The following is a 20,723-nucleotide window of genomic DNA, read 5'->3' as shown; positions in this document are numbered from 1 at the left end:
CCTGCTGCTATGGGGGAGGCCTGTGTCTTACTCACTGGGGGCCCCACAACTGGCTCAGGGCCTGGCATCCACTGGCTCCAGAAAGACTAGACTTCGGAGCTGTGTAGACAGGAACTCCAGCCCAGCTGTGCCACAGAGTGGCTTGGGCAATGGCTCACCCTCTCCAGCTTCACTGTCCCCATCTGTAACCTCACCATGGGGGTGGAGAGTGGTTGGGTTGGTCAGTCTTTAAGGCCTTGCAGCTTTGAAGCTTGGTTGTTGACCCTCAGAAGGTTGAGCCCAGCCCAGGGATCCCTTTCCTCCCGCACCAGGAGCTGGAAACTGGATGTCTTAGGCCTCTGATGTCAGTCACTCACTCAAATTCATCAACTACGGATAAATTTACGTATCATCCATGTAAATTCATCTGCTGAAACTAGGAGTTGCTTCTAACTAATGGAAGTTGGCAAAGGTGATGGGAAGTCATTTCCTTGATTAGGTTACATTACACAAGCCTCCCTCTTAGAGGACTGGAAATTCTCCTTGCTGGCTTGATGAACTGAGCTGCCATTCTGAGGAAGCCCAAGTGGCCGGGAACTGTAGGCAGCCTCCAGGGTCTGCAGGTGGCTTCCAGCTGACAGCCAGCAGAACCCAGGGCCCTCAGGGGGGCTGGGGTGGGGGGAGATGCGGGAGGGTCAGCAGAGGCCAAGCCTCAGAGTCCATGTGCAAAACATCACTGGTCTCCCCACGTACAGAAACGAAACAGGGATTCCACTTCAGAACAGAGCTTTCTTTTCCGAAACTTCTTTCCTGATTCCATGTCTGGCCCAGACACACTAGGCGCAGCTAACACCGAGGGCTGGGCCCCTACAGCCTGTGGGTGGGTCTGTCTGCACTCACTGTGACTCAGGTCTGCGAGGGAGAAGGGGTGGGAGCAGGGTCGGGGTTCTCTCACACCAGGCCCCACATCGGGAAGGCTTTCGGGCAGAGATGGAAGGGCCACCCTGACCACTGCAGCGCCCCTAGCTGGTTCACCAATGTGGGATGAGGGGCCCAGCGGCCAGGTCTTTAGCTTCAACTACAGATGCTTCTTCTCCTTTCCTCCTCTGGACCCTAAATTCTCCCCATTTCCAAATCCTTCCTTCCCTGGACATGTGAATCCTTCTCTTCATCTTGCTGAGGAAGGTTCTGGCCCTCAATCTCTGATCTTGTCCCACACACCTGAAAACTGAGGGGCCTGCTTTCCCACCAGTTCTATAATTTGCCAACTGCATCCCAAAGGCGACCAGGTTTCCTCACATTCCAACCTAAGCTGTGCCGCAGGGCTGCCTACCTCCCAGGGAGAGACTAGAACTCTCCTGGGAGAGAGAATCGACACTCAGCCTTGAAAGTATTAATCCACGCAAGCAAATTAGATCAGTCTCCACTGCATGTCTCCCCCAAGAGTGGCATTAGTTAGACCAGGCTGATGCTGTAGAATCACATTAGCAGCTGGGAGATTGGCCAGCGACGGTACGAGCCTGCAGTATAGCCATGCAGGAGGGCGTGAGGTCAAGCAAAGCAGTGACGGAGACCTTGCTGACTGCTGGTTTATGGGGCAGAGCCAGGATTCCTGCTCCTCCCCAGCCCTAGAGCCAATATGTGACCTGTCCCCACCCGCGAACGGGGACTAGAGCAGGTCCCTGCTGCAGGAGGGACAGGGGTGCTTCTGAGGACTCGGACTCTGCCCATATGAAGCAGCTAGAAACCAGAGAAGCTAAGTCCCAAAGCACGAGGCTCCTCATGGTAAAGGGAACACACAGGTCAACTGCACATCTGAAGTCAGGTCCTAGAAGGTCACATCCATCTCCTCTGTGTGGACAGGTCTGCTTTCACTCTGACCATGTCTGCTAGGCTGCCATCTCCAGACCGGATGGGAATTGCACAAAGATAAATGTGACGCCCTGTTTCAACCTGCAGTCTAGACCTTCCAAATTCCCTTGCCCCCTCTAAAGGGGCACAGTGGCTGCTCAAGTTTCCTGGCAAAAACTGGCTACCGTGAAAGGTGTTTTGAAAGGATTGCCAGAGGTTTTTAAGGGACTTTTAATGTTGAACTTTAAAAAAACTGCACTTCATCAAGAAGCAATTTACCCAAACATTCAAGTCTCTTCTGGGTCCTTTCAAAATCCTGAGACGGGAGTGGAGAGTGGGTGGGGAGTAACAGTGGTCTCAGGAAAAGGGCTTCACAATGGAATCTGTGAAAGAAGTCTCTTTCAAATAGGCTATTCAAAAAGCACGCTTGGCAGTGACAAAAACCAAGGTGGCCTGCAAAATGGATTTCTTTCCCAGGGAGAGAGTTCCTAGGAGTTATCCCAAGTTTTATAACTGGAGGGTATTTGTGATTATTGTATTTTCCCCAAACAATTATGAGCTGGAGCGAGGCTGGAAACCCTGGAGGGTCCTGACCACGAAGGGCCAATAGTCCAGTCACCTGCCAGGGCCAGATGCCAAATTTAAAGAGGCTCTAAGACGACAGACCAATTTGTTTTCCATCTCAGAGATTCTCAGAAGGGATGAGAAGCTGACACAACTGGACTGGTATACAATCCCCCACCTCAAACAAACAAAACACTCACTTGCAAAACTCAAATTTGATGCTTGCTTTTAAAGTTTATTGACAACTGTTTGGTCCCAACACACAAAACAGCACTTGAACCACAGAAAAAGTGTTCAAACAAAGTAGACAGTTAAGAAAAACATCTCTTCCCCCAAGCTCAATCCAAAACAAACAGTGCAAGATGGGAAAGGGGGTTTTGATGATAACTTTTGTCTTTTTTTAAACAGATAAATCTAATCTGGTACATCTTTCCACCCAGAAATAAAGAATTTCGTTGTCTTAATTCTCATACATCATTCTGTCACATCATTCAATTAAACCTCTAGATTAAAAAAAAATAGTTAGCAATTGGACTGGCCATTGTGGAGTACATTACGAACACAACGAGATTCGCTGTATTCTCACACCTTCAAACAGCGATTGTTGGAGTCACACACGCGTCCCAGGCTGACAGGTGACTCCAGTGAACAATTCAACCACACCCACACCACAGCGCACAACTCCAGTCTCTTCTTTGTCTGTTGCCCAAAGAAGCTGCTCTTCGAGGCTGTCCCTAGTGACTTGTAATGGTGCCTCTTACATCTTTAAAGTCCACATTCTTTACCTTCGAGCAAAACTAAAGTCCACGTGTGCAAACTCAGCCTTATGAAATCTCAGAATAAGGCCACTGATGTTCTCAACACCAACTTTGTCACACTGTTTAAAAGCTTCTTACAAAAAAGTGCACCTTTGCATTTTACTTCCTGTCACACTGTGTCGGTAGAGGAAATGCCTTTGGGAGGACTCAAGAGTGCCATGATGCCTAGAAGGCTTTCCCAGGGCCGTTCCATCTTGGTTGGGGCCATGTGCTGAGAACTGGGAATCACTGGCTTCATTTAAAAGATTTGGGGAACAAAAAATCTTACTTGTAAAAATCTCTCAATAGCCCTTATTTTGTGGCATTTTATCAAAATGCTGGCTATGAAATCAGAGCCCATTTTCTGGCTTTCTAGAAGTTACAAAATATAATCATTTCCCCAAAAGAAACCATCTAACTAGTGGAAGACCTTATGCCTACAGGTTTTTTCTGCTCTATGAACGAATCCGCCTTTTTGCCCAACAAATACAACCCATTGTAAATGTCAGGTTTCTCCAGGAGGCGTAAGAGGCTGCCTGTCACCGGATGCCTCAGCCACCTCAAGGCGAAGGTCATTCCACAGGGCAGTGCTCCCTCAAAAGCTGGCTTTTCCCAAATGCCAACATCAGACACCACAAAAAAACCCAAACATGCTTCCAACAGCAAGAAGTAACAGAGTAAAAGCAGACACTATTAAAAGACACTGAGTTAACAGACACAAATACTCACACACAAAGCTTCCCAGCTACCAAAACCAGCTTTAAAATTATGAATACAAGGTTAAGTTGATCAACCTTGGCCTTCCTATGTATAGATAGAATTTCTGTCTCTTCCTAGTGGAAAGAGCATTGATACCGTTCCTGTTAAAGCACCTCCCTCCTCAGCTCTGATTTGTAATTTATGCATTTGATGCATATTTTAGAAAATCAGACTCTCTTCCCAACATTGCCTCTCGACACACAATAATGTGTGTTGGAATTCAAATGCTGACTTTAAATTCATGACACCAAGACCATCTCCTTTTCCTTAACCTAACCCATATCAAACTGGAACTTAACATAAAAGGGAAGCTTAAAACATCCTTGACTTTCTAGAAAGCTCCTAAATGGAACCCCAAAGTGGAAACATTTTTAAAAATCTGTGATGAAGCCACATTTGTCAACTACAGACATAGTTAAATAAAAAACAAGGCACGCTTACAAGTCACAGGGAAGCCAGGAGCCTTCACATCCAACCAGAAAATACATTCTTCCTGCCTCGCCCACCATTCTCCTTCAGTGTTGTGATTGCACAGGATCACAGAACGGGCTTTGCTTCAAAGACACCTCATGCATTTGATTAATACTGTCTGAAAACATCAGTAAGCAAAGGCTTAGAGACTATATTATGCTACATGTAAGATTTTACCACTGACATGGCTTGATGGAAGTAAAACCACTTCCTCCTTGCTGAGTTCTCACTGCTGTCTTCTTACAGAACACCATTACACTTCATAGTAACTAACAAAAATTTGTTAAAATATATTAAGGATTCTTTAACAAATGACAGAATTTTTTTTTTTCCAAATAAGTGGGGGAAAAACTGAAAGAAAAAATTCAGCTCAAAGCTGTGTCAATGTAAGAGAAACAAAACATTATGGAATATGTCTAAAGATGAAGTAACTGGTTTCTAGGGGGTCTTCATTAAAACAGAAAAGGTTTTTTTGAACCCACTTTTGTGTGCAGAATCAGACAGTGCTTTCCCATCCTAATTCTATGTTCAAAACGAGACTCAAAGCTTGGTTATAGGTGCAAAGGAAAAGTTGGCTGCCAATTTTACTCTATTTTTGGGTGGCTTTTTGGCTGGGCTTTCCACAGGGTCCTTGCTGAGCAGCGACTCTGGGGTTTCCGTGGAGAGGCAGGGAGGCACTGGGACAGCTGCTGAGATGCCAGATGAGCTGGAATCAGAGGGCAGGTTTTCGTTCTTCATTGGTATTGGAATTTCCATTTTCTCTTCTTGGTTTAAAACCATAATTTCTGTAAATACAGGAAAGCAAACACATTCAGTTCTAGGACCTACAAAAAGTGTTCGTTTTCAGTTTTCCTCATTTCTCAAAAAAATAATCCCCAAATGTCACACCTATGCCATAATTTACTTATTAGCTCTGTGGCCAGTATTATGTGTCACATAAGTCAAACATTTATAAACTTCATCTCAGGTCTCCCTTGAATTACAAAACTTCAGAGACCTTCGTTTTTGGCTACAAATCAATGCACAGTGGTTTAACATTTTTTTCCACTTTCTCTGCCCATTCATTCTCTGTCAGGTAGTTAAGGACCCATAAGCCACATGTGACCTAAAGACCTTCAGACCAGGAGGGGCCTTGGTACCGGGGGCCCTGGCCTATTCCACTGACAGAGTACCGTGCTCTTCGTGCACCCAAGGTGGGGCTGGGGAGGGGGAGTGGGGAGCAGGGCAAGCAGAGATAAGGGGAGAACTGCACAGAGTCAGAAGTACCCTCAAAAATCCAGGAAGTGAAGCAGCCACTTTTCCCAGAGCGTGCACAGGCTGCTCTTTCTCTGGCTGAGCCACAAGTAACTAGCCTGCTGTAGGTACAGAGACACTGCTTGGAAGTGATGTGTCCTTATACCTTGGACTGCCACTGCATGTGCAAGGGGCTCCCGCACCAAAGGAACACAGAGGCTGAGGGTGACGGCGGGGAGGCAGAACCTCAGCTCAGCTCTCAGGCTGACTCGCTGGGGAGAATAACGGACAGAACTGCCAGGACCGCTCAGGTTATTTCTCTCCCCGACACACAGGGCTGGTTGAACTCAGTACACTAAACACACCAAGGCTACACCCACAGAAGAGCTAACGTCAATTTCCCACCAAGTCTATGCTTCTAGGGGAACCACCCCCGCCATCGCCACAGCCCAGGTCCAGCTCCACAGCCAGGTAGGTATACGTCTCCTCACTGACTATCTTCCAGATAAACAGCCTCAGCTCTTTCACTGGGTGACGGTGCCAAAGGTGCCAAAGGCTGCTAAGAAGACCGAGGCCTGTGGTCAGCAGGGTCATCTCCTGGACGGCAGTGTCAGCAAAGCGGGGAAGGACCATCCCAACAGAGGAGACGACAAGGGAAGGACCTCGACAGAGCAGGTGGGCCGGCCTCTCAGGAGGCCAGGGACACGACAGAAAGACAAGAGGCCTGGGGCTCCAATCCTGGCCCTGCCTCTTCCTAGCCGAGCAGCCTGCAGCCCATGCCATCTCTAGCTGTGGCACAAGCTGGGGCGCGAGACACAGGTGCCCTCCCTCCCCTATTCACAGTCCCACGGAGCCCCAGTACCCTCTGGAGTCGTTCAACCCTGGGCCAGACCGGGGGTGATGTGTATGTCTGGTGACAGGCGGGGGTTGCCGCTGGAGTTGCTGCACTTTCCAAAGGTGGGGAGCACAGCCCAGGAAGCCCCTGCACGCTCTCCCGTGGGGTCCCCACCCCCAGCGCAGCTGCGGCACCCCTCAAGACTACCATCATTCCCGTGCTTGCTGCTCCCTCAGCCACCTCGGGCTGTGAGCAGGAACCCTGATAGGAAAAGGGGGTCCTGAATAATCCTCACAGGTATATTTGTGCCTGGAAAGGTAGAGTCTCTCCCCACTCCCATCAAACAGTGAACATCTTGGCATTAAGGGTTTACTGTTCAATTAAATCCACAGAGAAAACCCCACAGTGACACAGGGCCTCCTACCAGAAGGCTCCTGAGGGCGCTCCTCAAACTGAATGAGGTCAGCAGACTGGAGGATGACGGGATCCGGTCTCAGCTGAGGGGACGGCAGGCACGACGGGACAGGCGCGCACAAGAGGTCCACAGGGGAGTCGCTGGTCAGGCGGAGGAGCTCCTGCTCCACCGGACAGGGCTCTGGGGGAGACGGCAAGCGGGGCTCCGCTCAGGACTGCGCGGCCTGTGCCTGAAGCCTGCCTTCTCCTTAAGGTCAGGAAGTACTCAAGGTTTAAAAAAAAGCCATTAACAGAAAGGTCTGGGTCACTCTCGGTAGGTGAGATGCCACAGCCAGGATCTCCCGATTTGTGTTCTTAGGAACAAAGGGGCAATTAAAAAACGCTGAGAAAAATTAAAAAACCCATAGAAAGCAGTTAAGTGAGCAAAAGGTCCGAATTAGAAGACTTGGGTCCCAGTTCTGTCACTTCCTCGCTGAGTGCTCTTGGGTAAGCTAGTTAACCTCCCGGAATTTCAGTCCTTCATTTGTAGGATGGAGGTAACTACTGCTGAAGGCTGTGCTGACAGCTTGAGAGGATGAGCTACATTAAGGTGCTTTGTAAAAATGTAAAATGCTACATAGCTGATTATCCTATAAACAGAGAGCACAGTAGCACTTGTAACTATTTAACAACTTGCAGAGTCTTAAGAACATAAAATTCTTATATTTAGCAATGGACTCAAAATTCAAGCGAGTTGATTTCTATCTAGTACACAGAAGATTCCACATAAAATCGGGATGACTCGATGTTGTTCTGAGTAATACTAATGCATTACTATCAAGTCTTTCCCAGGAATGTCCTGTGACAAAGACTCTCCCTAACCCAACTTTAGTCAGGAGTCAGGCTCCTCCAAGCCCTCTTCTCCACCAGACCTTGACCTTGGTCTTCTGTGTCTCGTGTCCTTGCCATGTCCAGTCTTGACAAGAATCTTGAGAAGTCAGTTTAGCAAAAATCCCCCAGCCTTTTGATATCTGATCAAGTTCCTCATCCCACCCCACCCCCAACCTTTGATGTCTAAGTCCTTGGCCTGCCTTTAACAAGAATCCTCTTAGGTCGGCAGGAGTCCCCCTACCTTGATGTCTCCTCTTGGTAGTTTCTCAGCCACCGACCCCCTTGCTCTGCTCCTTGACTATAAGCCCCCACTTGTCCTTGTCACATTCATAGCTAAGCTCCATCTCTCTCTCCAAGGGCAGCGGAGTTGACTCCATTGCAATCATCTTGAAGTATTCTAATAACTGTCAGAATCTTTTTCCTTTAACATCTGAATTATGCTGGCTTATTGTCATTATGGGGGCTGCCGACATTCTTCAAGAACATTAACCGGTCAGCCATCAAATGCAGGCCAGTTTTTCTCTGTTCTTAACCAAACACCAGACTCCTTTGGAAAATGCATGAATACTTACCTTTAACGAATGAAAATGACCCAGCGTCGTTCTTCCCCCTCAAACCACCCCAGCTCCACCCCAAGCCATTTCCTGAAAATTTCACCAGCTTTGCTTTGTTTTTCCTCTCTTACCGTCACCACCTGCTCCGAGTTTGAGTTCCAAGGCTGTGCGAGATTCGGGCACCTCCAGGATGCGCTCGGTAGCTGAGGGCCGGGTTTCATGACTGGCAGAGGGGAGACCAAGTGAACTCACACGACCTGGAAGACAAAGAGCACCCATCAAAGGGGGATCAGGGCGAGAACTGCGGCTTCTGAAGGGGGAGGGGATGGGGCTTACTTACTTTTCATGTCATTTTTTAACACTACAATTCTCTTATGACCATGTCCTTTTATCCAGACCACCTGCACACAAGACATACTACTGGTTAAGCAGTGGAAAAGGAGGGGAAATAAGCCCTAAAATTCAGGAAGAGTGTGACCTACTGTGTTTGGTAACATACTTAAACATACTAGGACTTAAAGACCAAATTAACGCCAAGAAAAAATCTTCTACACTTTGTTTTAAAGCAACAGAGGCTGGCAGAAACATGCCGCTTATAAAAAGCTGTAGTCTTAGAAGTTGCGAGACTCAGCTTAAAAAGTACTCTTTATGGCTCTTTAAAAACATCACCTCCCAAACACCAGAGCTGGTATATAAATGAAGCTAGTTCTCATGTGGGAGCTCTTACCATTTTTTCCAGATACTAAATGCACCTTAAAAGAATTAATGGCTCTCCCACGCCCCTCAAGCTAAGCTCATTACCCTGACCATAAAACAAGGGCCCCGACCTAACAACGCTGCCCCCACCTCCACCAAGAGAGAGGCAGCAGTGGCCCTTGGCTCCCAGAGCCCCCCATGTGCATCTGACACCAAGTCCCTCATCTCGGCTCCCAAGCTGTCCTACCCTCGTGTCTCTTCCTACTTCCTTCACTCAGGCTCAAGCCCAGCGTAGCGCTCACCTGGGCCTCCGCAGTGGCAGGCCCCTTGCCAGGCTCCTCCTCTCCTCCTGGTTCTCTCAACTCTACCATGGACAGCAGCCCCATGGCGCTTCCTACAGCAGCCCCGAGGCTCCCTCTCTCCAGTCTTGGCCTCCATAACTGAGCTCTTATTTTGCTGAGAGGCTCCAGCTCGGGAGCCCCACACTACTTCTCACTGCTCTGCATCTGCTTACACTGTCTGCCCTCTCCCCTCTTTGTCACGTGGTTGATTAACTTCTACACATCGTGAGGACTCTGCTCTGGGATCCCCCGCACCTGTCCTCCTCAGTGCCCACCGACGGCTGCACTGACCACACTGTCACCTGCTCAGATGTCTTGACTCTCCATTACCCCATACCTTTCTAAGGGCAGCGTCTGGGACTCACCCACCTCGCACCTAGGAATTTAATGAAGGTTTGCAGAATGAAGGAGAAATGCTAAAATCATTCATTTTTTTCCAACGGTATGTATGTTTTGAAAGGATCAGTTCAAAATGCTGCAGTTTCATTATTCTGTCCGAGAGTGAGCCTGTGGCTCTCCAGGAGGACACCCTCCAAGAAACTGAGAAAATACCCACCTGTGGGATCGCTCCCAAGAGCTCCTCAACACTACTGTAGCCATACGTCTTGGGTTGCAGTGTTTCTCCGACATACTTGGTATAGGCCATGGAAAATTCATGAAGGAAAAGCTGCTGGTAGTGGTAAGTATGAAGCAAAGACCGCACGTTCTTGGCAAACAAATACAGACTTGTGAGCTTCACACACTCCTCTGTCTTATCATTAGTAAAAACCTGGTCCAGGAGAAAACAGCAGCATTAGAAACTTCCAGAGTGACTGGTCCTGCATCCTAGAAGTGAGGGTCTCTCAGAGAGTGAAAAGATGCCAAGTCAACTTGAAAACGTGCAAAAAGCCAGGAAGGAGGAGAGATTGATTCAAGGATCTCCTCCAAGAGAGGCCTATAGCCTTGAGCCAACTCGGGTTCTATTTGTAGGTGTAAGGCAGCAGAGGTCTGACGAAATAGTGTGTCAGAAAGGAAGGAAACTGGTAAACTGAGATCTCAAACGAAAGAAGGCAGTGAAGAGAGAAGGCAAACCCCTAGGTGGACAAAGGGGCACCAAGACAGTGGGGACCGAAGCCACTAAACGTCATCTCCCCAAGGAACACCGTGATGCAGGACAACAACATCACTATTCTTAACAACAACAAAAGCAATAAAGGGAAAAAACCCCACAAAAACCTTTTGTCCTCAAGTAAGCAAATCTGTTTACCATAAGCCTTTCAGTCTAACATGCCCTCACTGAGATCTCCTAGAGAACAGATCTTTCCCAGCCTTAGCTGGCCATGGAAAGCCTTTGGTCCAGGAACATCCACTAATATTGCCTAGAACATCCACTAATATTGCCTAGAACTAGTGTTCATATAATATATAATTAACAGAGTTTAGAAAATGTTCGATTTGATATTGTGAAAGAAAACCAGAGCTGGATAGTAGTTAAAGTGGAAAAAACAGATTTTCTTCAGGACTATTGCAACAGGGTATAAGTGTAGGTGTTCTTTTCAGATACAAGGAAAAGTGAGGACTTATAGCCAAGGGGGGCTGGGGAGAGGGACATCCAGGGTAGGGGGAATTCTTGTTAAACTGACCTAACAGGATTCTTGCAGAAGGTAAGCCAGGGTGATCAGATACCAAGGGTAGGAGATTCTCTCTAAAACTGGGCCATGTGGGCCCATCAAGGATAAGGGCAGGGCCCAAAGACAAAGTGTAGTCTAGAAAGTGGCTCAGGGGAGACTGTTTGGCCAAGGAGAGAGTTTTAAAATTATTTAATTATTGGTCACGTGGTTATATGATAACAATGGTATAATCATTGTTTTCTTACATTGCGGGATTTATTTAGTTAATATTCTATTTAGAATCATTTTCTTTTGGAGGACTGGTATTAAAGTTACTTTGTCTTCATAAAAGAAGTGGTGTGCTTCCCATCTTTTTTTTTTTTTCCAAGTGATCTAGAAGTGGTTTTTAAAAAGTTGGAGTTATTTTTTAGGTGAGTTAAAACCCAGTTCTTAACCATCTGGTCCTTGTGCCTTTTGTCAGTGGTAAAATTTCAATAACGTTCAGTCTTTTTTGTGTTAATTGGTCTAATTTTTAACTTCTTAAAAATCTGGAGTCGATTTAACTTTTTTCCTCAGGATCTTACCTATTTCCTCTAGGTTCTTATATTTGTTGTCCCACAATTGCACACAGTATTCTCTTACTATTCTTCTAATCTTGAAGTATCATCCTTTTTTTTTTTTAAACTGCACCACGCGGCTTGTGGGATCCTAGTTCCCTGACCAAGGATCGAACCTGGGCCCCCTGCAGTGGAAGCATGGAGTCCCAACCACTGGACTGCCAGGGAATTCCCGAACTGCAATTCTTTTTTTTTTTTTTAAGATTTATTTATTTATCTATTTATCTATTTATTTATGGCGGCTGCGTTGGGTCTTCGTTCCTGAGCATGGGCTTTTTCTAGTTGCGGCGAGCCAGGGCTACTCTTCGTGGTGGTGCGCGGGCTTCTCTTGTTGCGGAGCATGGGCTCTAGGCGTGTGGGCTCGGTAGTCGTGGCGCATGGGCTTATTTGCTCCGCGGCATGTGGGATCTTCCCAGACCAGGGATCAAACCCATGTCCCCTGCATTGGCAGGTGGATTCTTAACCACTGCACTACCAGGAAAGTCTCCCCGAACTGTGATTCTTGAAAGGCCACCTGGTGACCAGCCAGTCAACCTTCCTTTCTGCCCTGCATCTGACTGACAGACCACCACATAAGCGATCTCCTTCAGAAAGAGGTAACAGCAGCAGAATCTAGCCTGGTACAGGAAAAAGGCACCCCAGTCTAAGAATCTGGAGGCCAGGGCTTTCATCCTGGCTTGTCACTTGTTTGGGCAGGGTGCCTGCACCTGCCAATGCCTCTGTCTGTCTATAAAATGACCAATCAGTCTAATCTAGACCATTTAGTGATCTATAAATACCCAATACGACAGTTTTCATTATGGTGGTTCCAGAACCATTACCATTCATACCTCAACTAAGTAAGGCAGACTCTTCAGAAGTTCGGTCAAAGTCATGAACCCATATTCACAGGGGTTGAGAGGAGTACTGTGCGTGGTTTCATAGTGTCTCTTGAGCTCATCAACAGAAAGATGGGCAGTTCCCTCCCAAGACATCAGCAATACCAGCAGTTGGGCAGTGAGAGCACGCAGAGACTTGCGGTTGATCAGCTGAATCTGTTTGCCAGATTCCATATCAGCAACCTGGGAAGAACAAGAATGCAAACTTTTCAGAACTCAAGAGAGACAGCCTGGGTCATACCTGGTTCATCTAGTTTCACTTTGGCAAACGAGACCAAAAGAGGAAAATCTCTAAGTTTTTCTCTTAAACTGAAGTAAAGTGAGTGGGTTTGCTGTAGCTTCTTTGGGACCCCAGATCAACACTTCAGAGCAACTGCAGCAGAAGTCATTCTCTCCCTCCCTCCCTGCTGGTCCATAACCAGAAACTTCCATCAACACCACTGCTCTCCCAAGAGAAGGAGATAAGACCAGCCAGCTGACATCCATTGGCCCAAGCTTGTGAATTAAGGGTTGGTGTTCTCCGAAAGCAGGAGATGGTTAGATTGCAGGCGACCCTCCACAGAGCTGCTCTGCAGTCGACTTGCCCCACGTGTGTGTCCCAGGGGCTAGACACAAGGCCTTCTCTGTCCAAGGGCAAGCCGCATTCTTATAACCCATAAGCACTTGAAAAAAAGCTGGTATTTCATGTCTGACTATATGTCTACTTCTCGATTTTTTTCAGATTCTCAAGGAGATAAAGGGTTTAACTGATTAAGTGCATTGGGAGGGAAACCTTGTGAAAGAGACACAGCTTATCATTTGGGGACCAAACAGCATGTGAAGCATGTGAAGAAACAAACATTTGGTGGCTGAGACCTGCAGGCCTTGGGCATGGTGTGGGTGGGAGGGGGGCCGTGTCTGTGAAGTGAGCCATCATGGGAGTGAAAACAGGCAGAGCTTCAGGACACAGGCTGCTCAGGCCTGGGCAGGTGAACCACTGCTCACTATCACGGCTGTTTTCTCCTTTATCTGATTTCCAGCCAGGACCACAGGTCAAGCTCAGGGGCTTTGGACCCTTGGAGGCAGAGGGTGGGTGGCATTTGAGGAGCCAGCTCAGCACCAGTTTGTCTTTGGAGCCGACGCCCACCCAGAGCCAGGGCAGGAGGCTGGTGGGTCAACCCTGACTCCACTCGTCGTGGTTATTGATCTGTGAAGATTCACACTACGGATTTCCTCACAGACCTGGGGTTTAATCTATCAACAGATACAAGCCCAGGGGAGTCCGCGTCATCTTCTTAGATGCCCAGACTATTATTAAGAAGAAAAAATAAAAACCTGCTTGATGCTACTTAGATACATCTCTTGATTCTCGACCCAGGCTACACATTAGAATCACCTCACGAGCTTATCTGTGCTCTGAGGCTCAGAGCACACCTGGCCTCATTCTATAAGAATCACAGAGGCCTCAGTATTTCCCAGAAGCTCCCCGGGAGACTGCACGCAATGTGCAACCAGGGTAGCAAGCTGGAGCCGCTCCCATCTTTTCCCACTTTAATGCTCACATCCGAACGTCCCGGTCATCGGCCCTTATTCATCACAGTCGGCGGTCATGGCTTAGTCTTCCGATCCACCGAAGCCCTCCAACTGCCATCACCCTGAGCAAATGAACATCCAGGGGGCCTGTCCCACACCAGGGCCTTCAGCTCCTCTAAGTTCTCATCTCCAATGACATTCTCTTCTACTCAGTTCCACTCCAGACCCCACCCCAGGCCACACTGGGGACCTTGTCACGGCCCACTTCCAGAATCACTCATTCGAACCTCCCACACGTCCTGCCTGAAGCAGATGCCAGGGTTGGAGACAAGAAGGCGATCCGAACGCTCAATTCTTATGTTTCTTCAACTTTGCCAGCATGGACTCCTACTTCCTCCCGATTCACGAGCCCTCTCTTTTCTTCACTTTTCCTCTTTTATCCATCTTGGCACTGATAGGCCATTAATTCATGAACATTCCTGTCAATACTCTTAGCTACACTCCTTTTCCCTATGTCTTTTCATTGCACCCATCTGGCAAAATCCCACCTTGAACCCAACGCTCTGCTTTCCCTGAGTCTGTACCCAAGCAGCCACATCTCCACTGTCTCCACAGGAAGCCTACGTGCACTCAGCCCCGGGAAGCTCCACGCTCCCAGCACCCCTACGGCCTCCCTGATCAGGCCCCTCTCCTGCTCACCACTGACAATTCAGACCTTCTCAGCTCTTCGGTCTGGAATCCCGTCTCTCTCTCCCTCTCTCTAAGCAGTTGCTCTCACCTTGTACTTGACAGAGGAACAGCTCTGGGAAGGTAATTCCCTCTTTTCCTGGTGACACACATCAAACTCCCCTACATCCGCCTCCACCCTACCCGCTTCCCTTTTGTCAAAATACTAACATCAGAGCTGTCCCTCCTTCCACTGAATGCCAATTCCCACGCCTCTGGCTCCCTCAGGACCCTCACCCCACCACCCTTTCTGGCCTTTGTGTATCAATCTCTCTCAAACAGAGCCTTCTCCGCAGCTCTCAGACACGCCCAGGCTCCCCGACTGGAAAGAACAGCCAGCGAGCACTCGCTGGCTCAGACCCGCAGTCTCCTGCTCTTCTTCACAAGCAAACAAACCGAACAGCTGTCTAGTCACCAGCTGCCAATGTCTTGCCCCCGCCGTCTCCTCGTTTCTCAGCCCACTCAGTGCGGCTGCGGTCCCGTATCACTGGCGCCGATCCTGCTCCGGCCGGCAGCACCACGTACCTGCACTCAGCTTGGCCCCGCGGTCACTAAGTCCTGTCTCACCTGCCCTCTCAGTAGCACCTGGTGCTGCCGACCGCTCCTCGTCCTTGGCCTTGGACGTTCTCCACTCCTAGTGTTCTTCCTGCTCTCCGGCCTCTGCATCCCTGCCTCCCACGAAGGGTCCTCCTCCTCTAACTGCCCAGCATAGAAACAGACTCCTTCCAGACCTGTGACTGGCGATGCCACCACTTCGTACATTTTCCTTCCACTTCTTCCTCCTTGTAGTGAGTTTTCTTGGTCCTGTGGTGGACGCAGCCTGCACACTGTTCAGCTGCGCTGCCCAGGACTGCAAGGGTCAGTTCAGCACAGGCTGGGGAAGAAGAGGCAGTCACCCTCTTCAGTCCGGCCTCTCCAGCAACCAAGGCAACTCTGAGCCCCAGCCTGCTCCTAAACCTACTCCATAAGTGAGTCAGAATCCGGAAAGGAGAGCTGTGATTTCAGTCTCCCCAAAACTTCGGAGACAAAGATCTGTGTACAAGGATCCAACTTCAGGTCAGCAGGACTGAGACTGAGACACCCAAGAATAAACACCCTGGGATAAACTGGCGACTTCGCAAATGTTCACAAAGACATTATTTTGGTGAGGCCACTAAAAGACACACAAAAGCAAGACCAAAAATCTAAACTGCCAAACCCAAGTCATCTCCTATTACCCAAAAACGTATTAAAAACACAAGTTGTGAAACAACAGTAAGCAGTGCAAGGTGTAAATACAGAAATGCTAAATCACACACAAACATCCCAATGAGGATTATGCCACTGCAAGTCTTACTACGTGGAAAAAAAAAAAATGTTACCTTTACAACATGGCAGAGTTTCTGTGTTAGAGCCGAAACTGAACTGACATCGTAGTCTTGGAGACGAAATGTGTAACCAAAAGTCTTAGCATATTCTGTAAGCAGATCTGTCATCATAAGGCAGTTATCTTTTTGGGACCGAAGGAGTTTAACAAACTGGGCAGCTAGAGCTTTGAACCGTTCGACCTCTGTCAAAGTAAGGATTTTTTCTTCTCCACATTCCAATACCTTGGAAAACACACAGGAGGAGGAAAGGGAGAACCAGTTATGACTGTTCACGGGATTAAATGGCATAAAATATATACAATTAGGAACTAAGAAGCACTTCAGTGTTCTTTAAGGGATGTCAAATTTCAGTTTTGCAAGATTAGGAAGTTCTGGAAATTAGCTGCCCAACAATATGAACATATTTAACACTGCTGAACTGTACACTTAAAAATGGGCAGGTAGGTATTTTACCACACACAAAAAAAATTTTTAAGCACTGCAGGGGTCAAAGATGGTAATAGTAATAAAAATCAACAACAGAAATCTGGTTTAACTTAGCGATGACTTAACAGCCAAGCATTTGCGTCACCTCGTGCACTCATGCCCACCTCCAACAGAAGAGATCTGAAAAACACGGGGCTCATGAGAGAAGATTCAGTTTATGAAACAAACTATGTAATCCTTTTCTCAACAGATAACCTAAAACTAACCTGAAGAATGATTTCTTTATTGAAGGAAAAACCACATTTACCTAAAAATACTAAGAAGCCAACAACACAGCTTCTCTGACTGAAGTATTTCAAATTTTCATCCTATTTCATAACTCCCTACTGCCCAGGCAAACAGGTCTGAAAAAATTTTTTTTTAATTCCCCCTTATATTTTTCTGAAAGATATAATTAGAATTTCTTCACTTACTTGTAAAATATCAGGTATGGCTTCAAAAAGTTCGAGTAGTTTGGTAAACCCATAGTATGCGAGTTTGCACTGCCGGCCAAAGTGGTGATGGTAAGAGGGGATAAATTTATTAAAGGGCATCCGGAAATGGGGTTGGTGTCGCAGCAAATCTACAACATCCTTGGAGAACTGTTTTGTCCTTTCTATTTCATCCTGGGTACGTTCTTTAAAAAAAAAAAACCCCATAAACCACAATCTTCTTCTATCCATTTGTGCTTAACATTATTAGTGTAGTTAGTCCTATGCACTGGTTACAAGAGATACCATCTCTGCCTTCCAAACACACACAACCTAAAACAAACACACTCTTCTCTTTCCAGATGGTTTTCAAATTCAATCAAGAGCAGAACACCAGGAAGTCATGATACACATACGCACAAATACACACCTATATAATTTCAGCTTACAAACTAGAAATAATTTCTCTAGCCCCTCCACCTCCCCACACCCACTCCACATATATGAACATGACACACATACATGTCTCTGTACTTAAAAAAGTAATCTAGAAATTATTTTACTAAACCACACTTCTGGATATTAACATGCTTTGTTTATTCATCTGATCTTCATTAAAATTGCTAGCAGCAAAGAGTATCAGGCACCAAAAGTTTAACAAAAACACAGGAGAGAAAAGTTTAAACTTAGATTTCTGTTTCTATTAAATTTTAAATTAGAATTATGAAAAGACTGGCATTAGTCATTTTAGCTTTGGAATACTATGATTTCATGGACATCAGTGTTCTGCAAGAGCACATTTTAAGACCCACTGACTGATAAGGGCGGGAGAACACGACTGTGTGTAGATTTAATTTTTCTGTCCTAGTTCCCACCCCAGACCTCAACTGGAACTACTAAAACGTGGAAGATGAAACATCCATTTGAGTCTTCTTTCCTTCTCAAGTGTGTTATCTCAGAGTTAAAAAGAAGAGACAAGCAACAGCCACGGTAACTGACTCAAGTGGATAATTACAGCATAAACAGCCAGAGACAGGCTGAAGGAGACATTTTCAGAAAGTGCTCGTTACACCCTATTTTCCTCTTAGAGTGAATTCTGAAAAAATAGCCTGGTTTTCTTCTTGACAAGTGGCTTCCCCACTCTGAGGACGCTAGGATCCACTGCCTGGCAGAGCAGTTTTCATGCTGCACTTTCCATGGAATCTTCAGGAATCACAGAGAAGGAGTGGCAAAGTGCATCCCTTGTATGATTCCATGTTAAAATGACCACTGAGACAGACAACTTTCTTTCAGCAAATTTAAGTCACATACCTCTTTTGGGGATACAAATCACCATTTCATTATCTTGTTGGGACAAGCAGATGGTTGTGTCTGGAATCTCTGATACGATATCAATCAACTCACAAACACCATATTCGGTGACATCCCAGTCCTTTGAGAAACACCTAGGTTTTAACCATGGAAATGGATGAAGAATGAGAAGTAGCATTTGCTAAAATAATTTATAAGTTTTCCAAAAGAATGCTAAATGGAGAAGTTAGATGATTATTTTAAATTTGGGAGAACAAGTGTTTTAAAATATTTGCTATCATTTTTAAAACAAACACCATATGCTAACACATATATATGGAGTCCAAAAAAACTAATAATGGTCATGAAGAACCTAGGGGCAAGATGGGAAAAAAGACACAGACCTACTAGAGAATGGACTTGAGGATACGGGGAGGGGGAAGGGTAAGCTGGGACAAAGTGAGAGAGTGGCATGGACATATATACACTACCAAATGTAAAACAGATAGCTAGTGGGAAGCAGCCGCATAGCACAGGGAGATCAGCTCAGTGCTTTGTGACCACCTAGAGGGGTGGGATAGGGAGGGAGACAAAAATAAGGAGGAGATATGGGGATATATGTATATGTATAGCTGATTCACTTTGTCATAAAGCAGAAACTAAAAATAAAATAAAATTTGCTTTCATTTTTTTCCCTTCTCATCAACTCACCAATGATAAGCCTGCGTGAATTCTCTCACAATGACTTGTTTGCTGGCTTGGGATTTGAGTAGTTTTAGTAAATCCTGAGTAAAGCGCTTCACCTGGGCCCTGTGGGTAAGGGTCAGCAAGCGTTTGGAGCCCATTCCAAGAATCTGCAAACCAAACACTTTGGTTATTTATACTCATGAGACCCTGGCAGATTCTGACTTTCTTTTTGATGGTGCGCGCTCTCTCTCTCTCTCTGTTACCACTCTCAGAGAACAAATCCTTTTACGTATGATATCTGCATTTTGAAACACACAGACCAACAAAACGTAGGTGTCAGAATGAACAACTGCTCACGTGCCTGGGACCCTTTTTTCCTTGCACACTCTTTCCTAAATAGTCATGAATACAGAAATAAAAAGTATGTTATCAGCCTGGGCAACTAATTTTGTCTTTAAAAGACAGCTCAAGTTTTGCAGGCCATTTTTACAAGTGGGAAGCTATTATAACACCTTAAGTTAACAGGCAAAGACTCCTTAGGAAGCACTGTCAGGCTCCAGCCCAGTAACTGGTCTTGAACTCCTTCATAAGAAAGGTAAGCCCGCGTTACAGCAGCTCCTGTGTAACAGGGAACAATTCTGGAGAGGACTCTGCTAGGAGGAAGGAGGGCAGTCTATAGAGATGAGAAGGAAAGTACTCCTCGGTGCACTTAGGGAGTTCCTTTGGAAACTCACAGCTTTCTGAAAAACTGAGAAGCCACATCGTGTATAAAACATGTGTATAAAGGAAGTTTTTACAGGATGTTTGCTCTGAGCTGACTTCTTAGGCATTAAGTTACCAGCTACCCTGTTTCTTTGGTGGAGATAGCCAAAGCCATGGAGGAACATTTCCACTGTTAAACAAATAAGCTCTTAGCACTCCTTACCTGCAACACATGAGGCACTGCTTCTAACAATTCGATCAGCTTGGAATATCCATAGTCTGATACCCGGCATTGCTTTGCAAAATGATGGTGGTAAGATGGGATGAAATTACTAATCGGTATGACACAGGATGGCTGGCTCTTCAGTAAATCGATCACTTCTCTACTGAACTGGATCAGCTGGGGGTTACCCACAGGACTTTTAGAACGAAGAAGCCAAGGATCTAAATATGGGGGGAAAAAAAAGGAACAGGCACAAGAGATAAAGCATGACTGCAGCCGATGAAAGAAAAGTAACTAACCTTGCATTCCCATGCTTGAACTCAATAATGACCGAGCACACAAGACCAAACAGTCGCTTTACTTCTCAGCTGCTAAACCCAGGTCCTCTATAACCAACAGGCTAGCCCAACTTCTTTACAGGCTGGCAAATGCTTCCCCACTACTTCTCGAAGTCAAGTTGCCAAAGCAAAGCATGGTTCACCATAGTGTGAACTTAAAAGGGAAGTGCAGATACACAGGTAGTTTCCAGCTTATAAACTGGTTGTATGTCAAAGATCAATTTGTAACTTGGTCACTAACATACTTTCCCATAGAAACAAAGTTATAAATGGTCATCATGCAGGTAGCCCAGAAGGGCCTAATTAACCCAGAGAGGGGCTGCAAATGTTGTCTAGGAAACTATGGAAAGCAGTGATGTAAAACTAGCATGAGATAAAACTAAGAAACAGGTTTTTGCAATTATCTTGAATGTTCATCTAATTAAGAAGTTTTAATTATTTTATTTATACAAGTGTAAATAATCAGATGGAAACCTTTATAAGGGGATAGTGGGCTAATGACACAGGGGAAAGGAGGGAGCAGCATAACAAGAC

At 46.3% G+C, this 20,723-nt stretch overlaps 2 protein-coding genes across 9 annotated transcripts in view; one reads left to right on the top strand and one right to left on the bottom strand.

Annotated features, from left to right (window-relative positions):
* BMERB1 (bMERB domain containing 1) overlaps window positions 1–20,723 on the top strand; it is a 192,539-nt gene that overhangs the window by 164,075 nt on the left and 7,741 nt on the right. For 2 of the 6 annotated variants that reach the window (XM_060284423.1, XM_060284422.1), the window contains 2 exons: window positions 6,160–6,329; window positions 14,983–17,180. In XM_060284423.1, coding sequence (XP_060140406.1) covers window positions 6,160–6,329; window positions 14,983–15,324 — 512 coding nt within the window. In that variant the 3' untranslated portion in view covers window positions 15,325–17,180. Of the gene's footprint in view, window positions 1–6,159; window positions 6,330–13,169; window positions 13,301–14,982; window positions 17,181–17,311; window positions 18,821–20,723 lie in introns of those variants that run through there. The other 4 variants (XM_060284425.1, XM_060284424.1, XM_060284426.1 and 1 more) reach the window with 4 other exon arrangements.
* Window positions 2,609–20,723, bottom strand: part of MARF1 (meiosis regulator and mRNA stability factor 1) — a 40,461-nt gene continuing 22,346 nt past the window's right edge. For 2 of the 3 annotated variants that reach the window (XM_030884039.3, XM_030884040.3), the window contains exons 17-27: window positions 19,852–20,072; window positions 18,951–19,093; window positions 18,261–18,394; window positions 16,953–17,155; window positions 16,048–16,275; window positions 12,401–12,631; window positions 9,921–10,133; window positions 8,668–8,728; window positions 8,459–8,584; window positions 6,914–7,084; window positions 2,609–5,206 (exon numbers count right to left, since the gene is read on the bottom strand). In XM_030884039.3, the coding sequence (XP_030739899.2) occupies window positions 4,962–5,206; window positions 6,914–7,084; window positions 8,459–8,584; window positions 8,668–8,728; window positions 9,921–10,133; window positions 12,401–12,631; window positions 16,048–16,275; window positions 16,953–17,155; window positions 18,261–18,394; window positions 18,951–19,093; window positions 19,852–20,072 (1,976 nt within the window). In that variant the 3' untranslated portion in view covers window positions 2,609–4,961. The other variant, XM_060284421.1, reaches the window with a different exon arrangement.

Source organism: Globicephala melas, chromosome 15 (genome assembly GCF_963455315.2).
Source record: "Globicephala melas chromosome 15, mGloMel1.2, whole genome shotgun sequence".
NCBI classification, from domain to species: domain Eukaryota; kingdom Metazoa; phylum Chordata; class Mammalia; order Artiodactyla; family Delphinidae; genus Globicephala; species Globicephala melas.
This window is presented reverse-complemented; position numbering and strand designations above follow the sequence as displayed.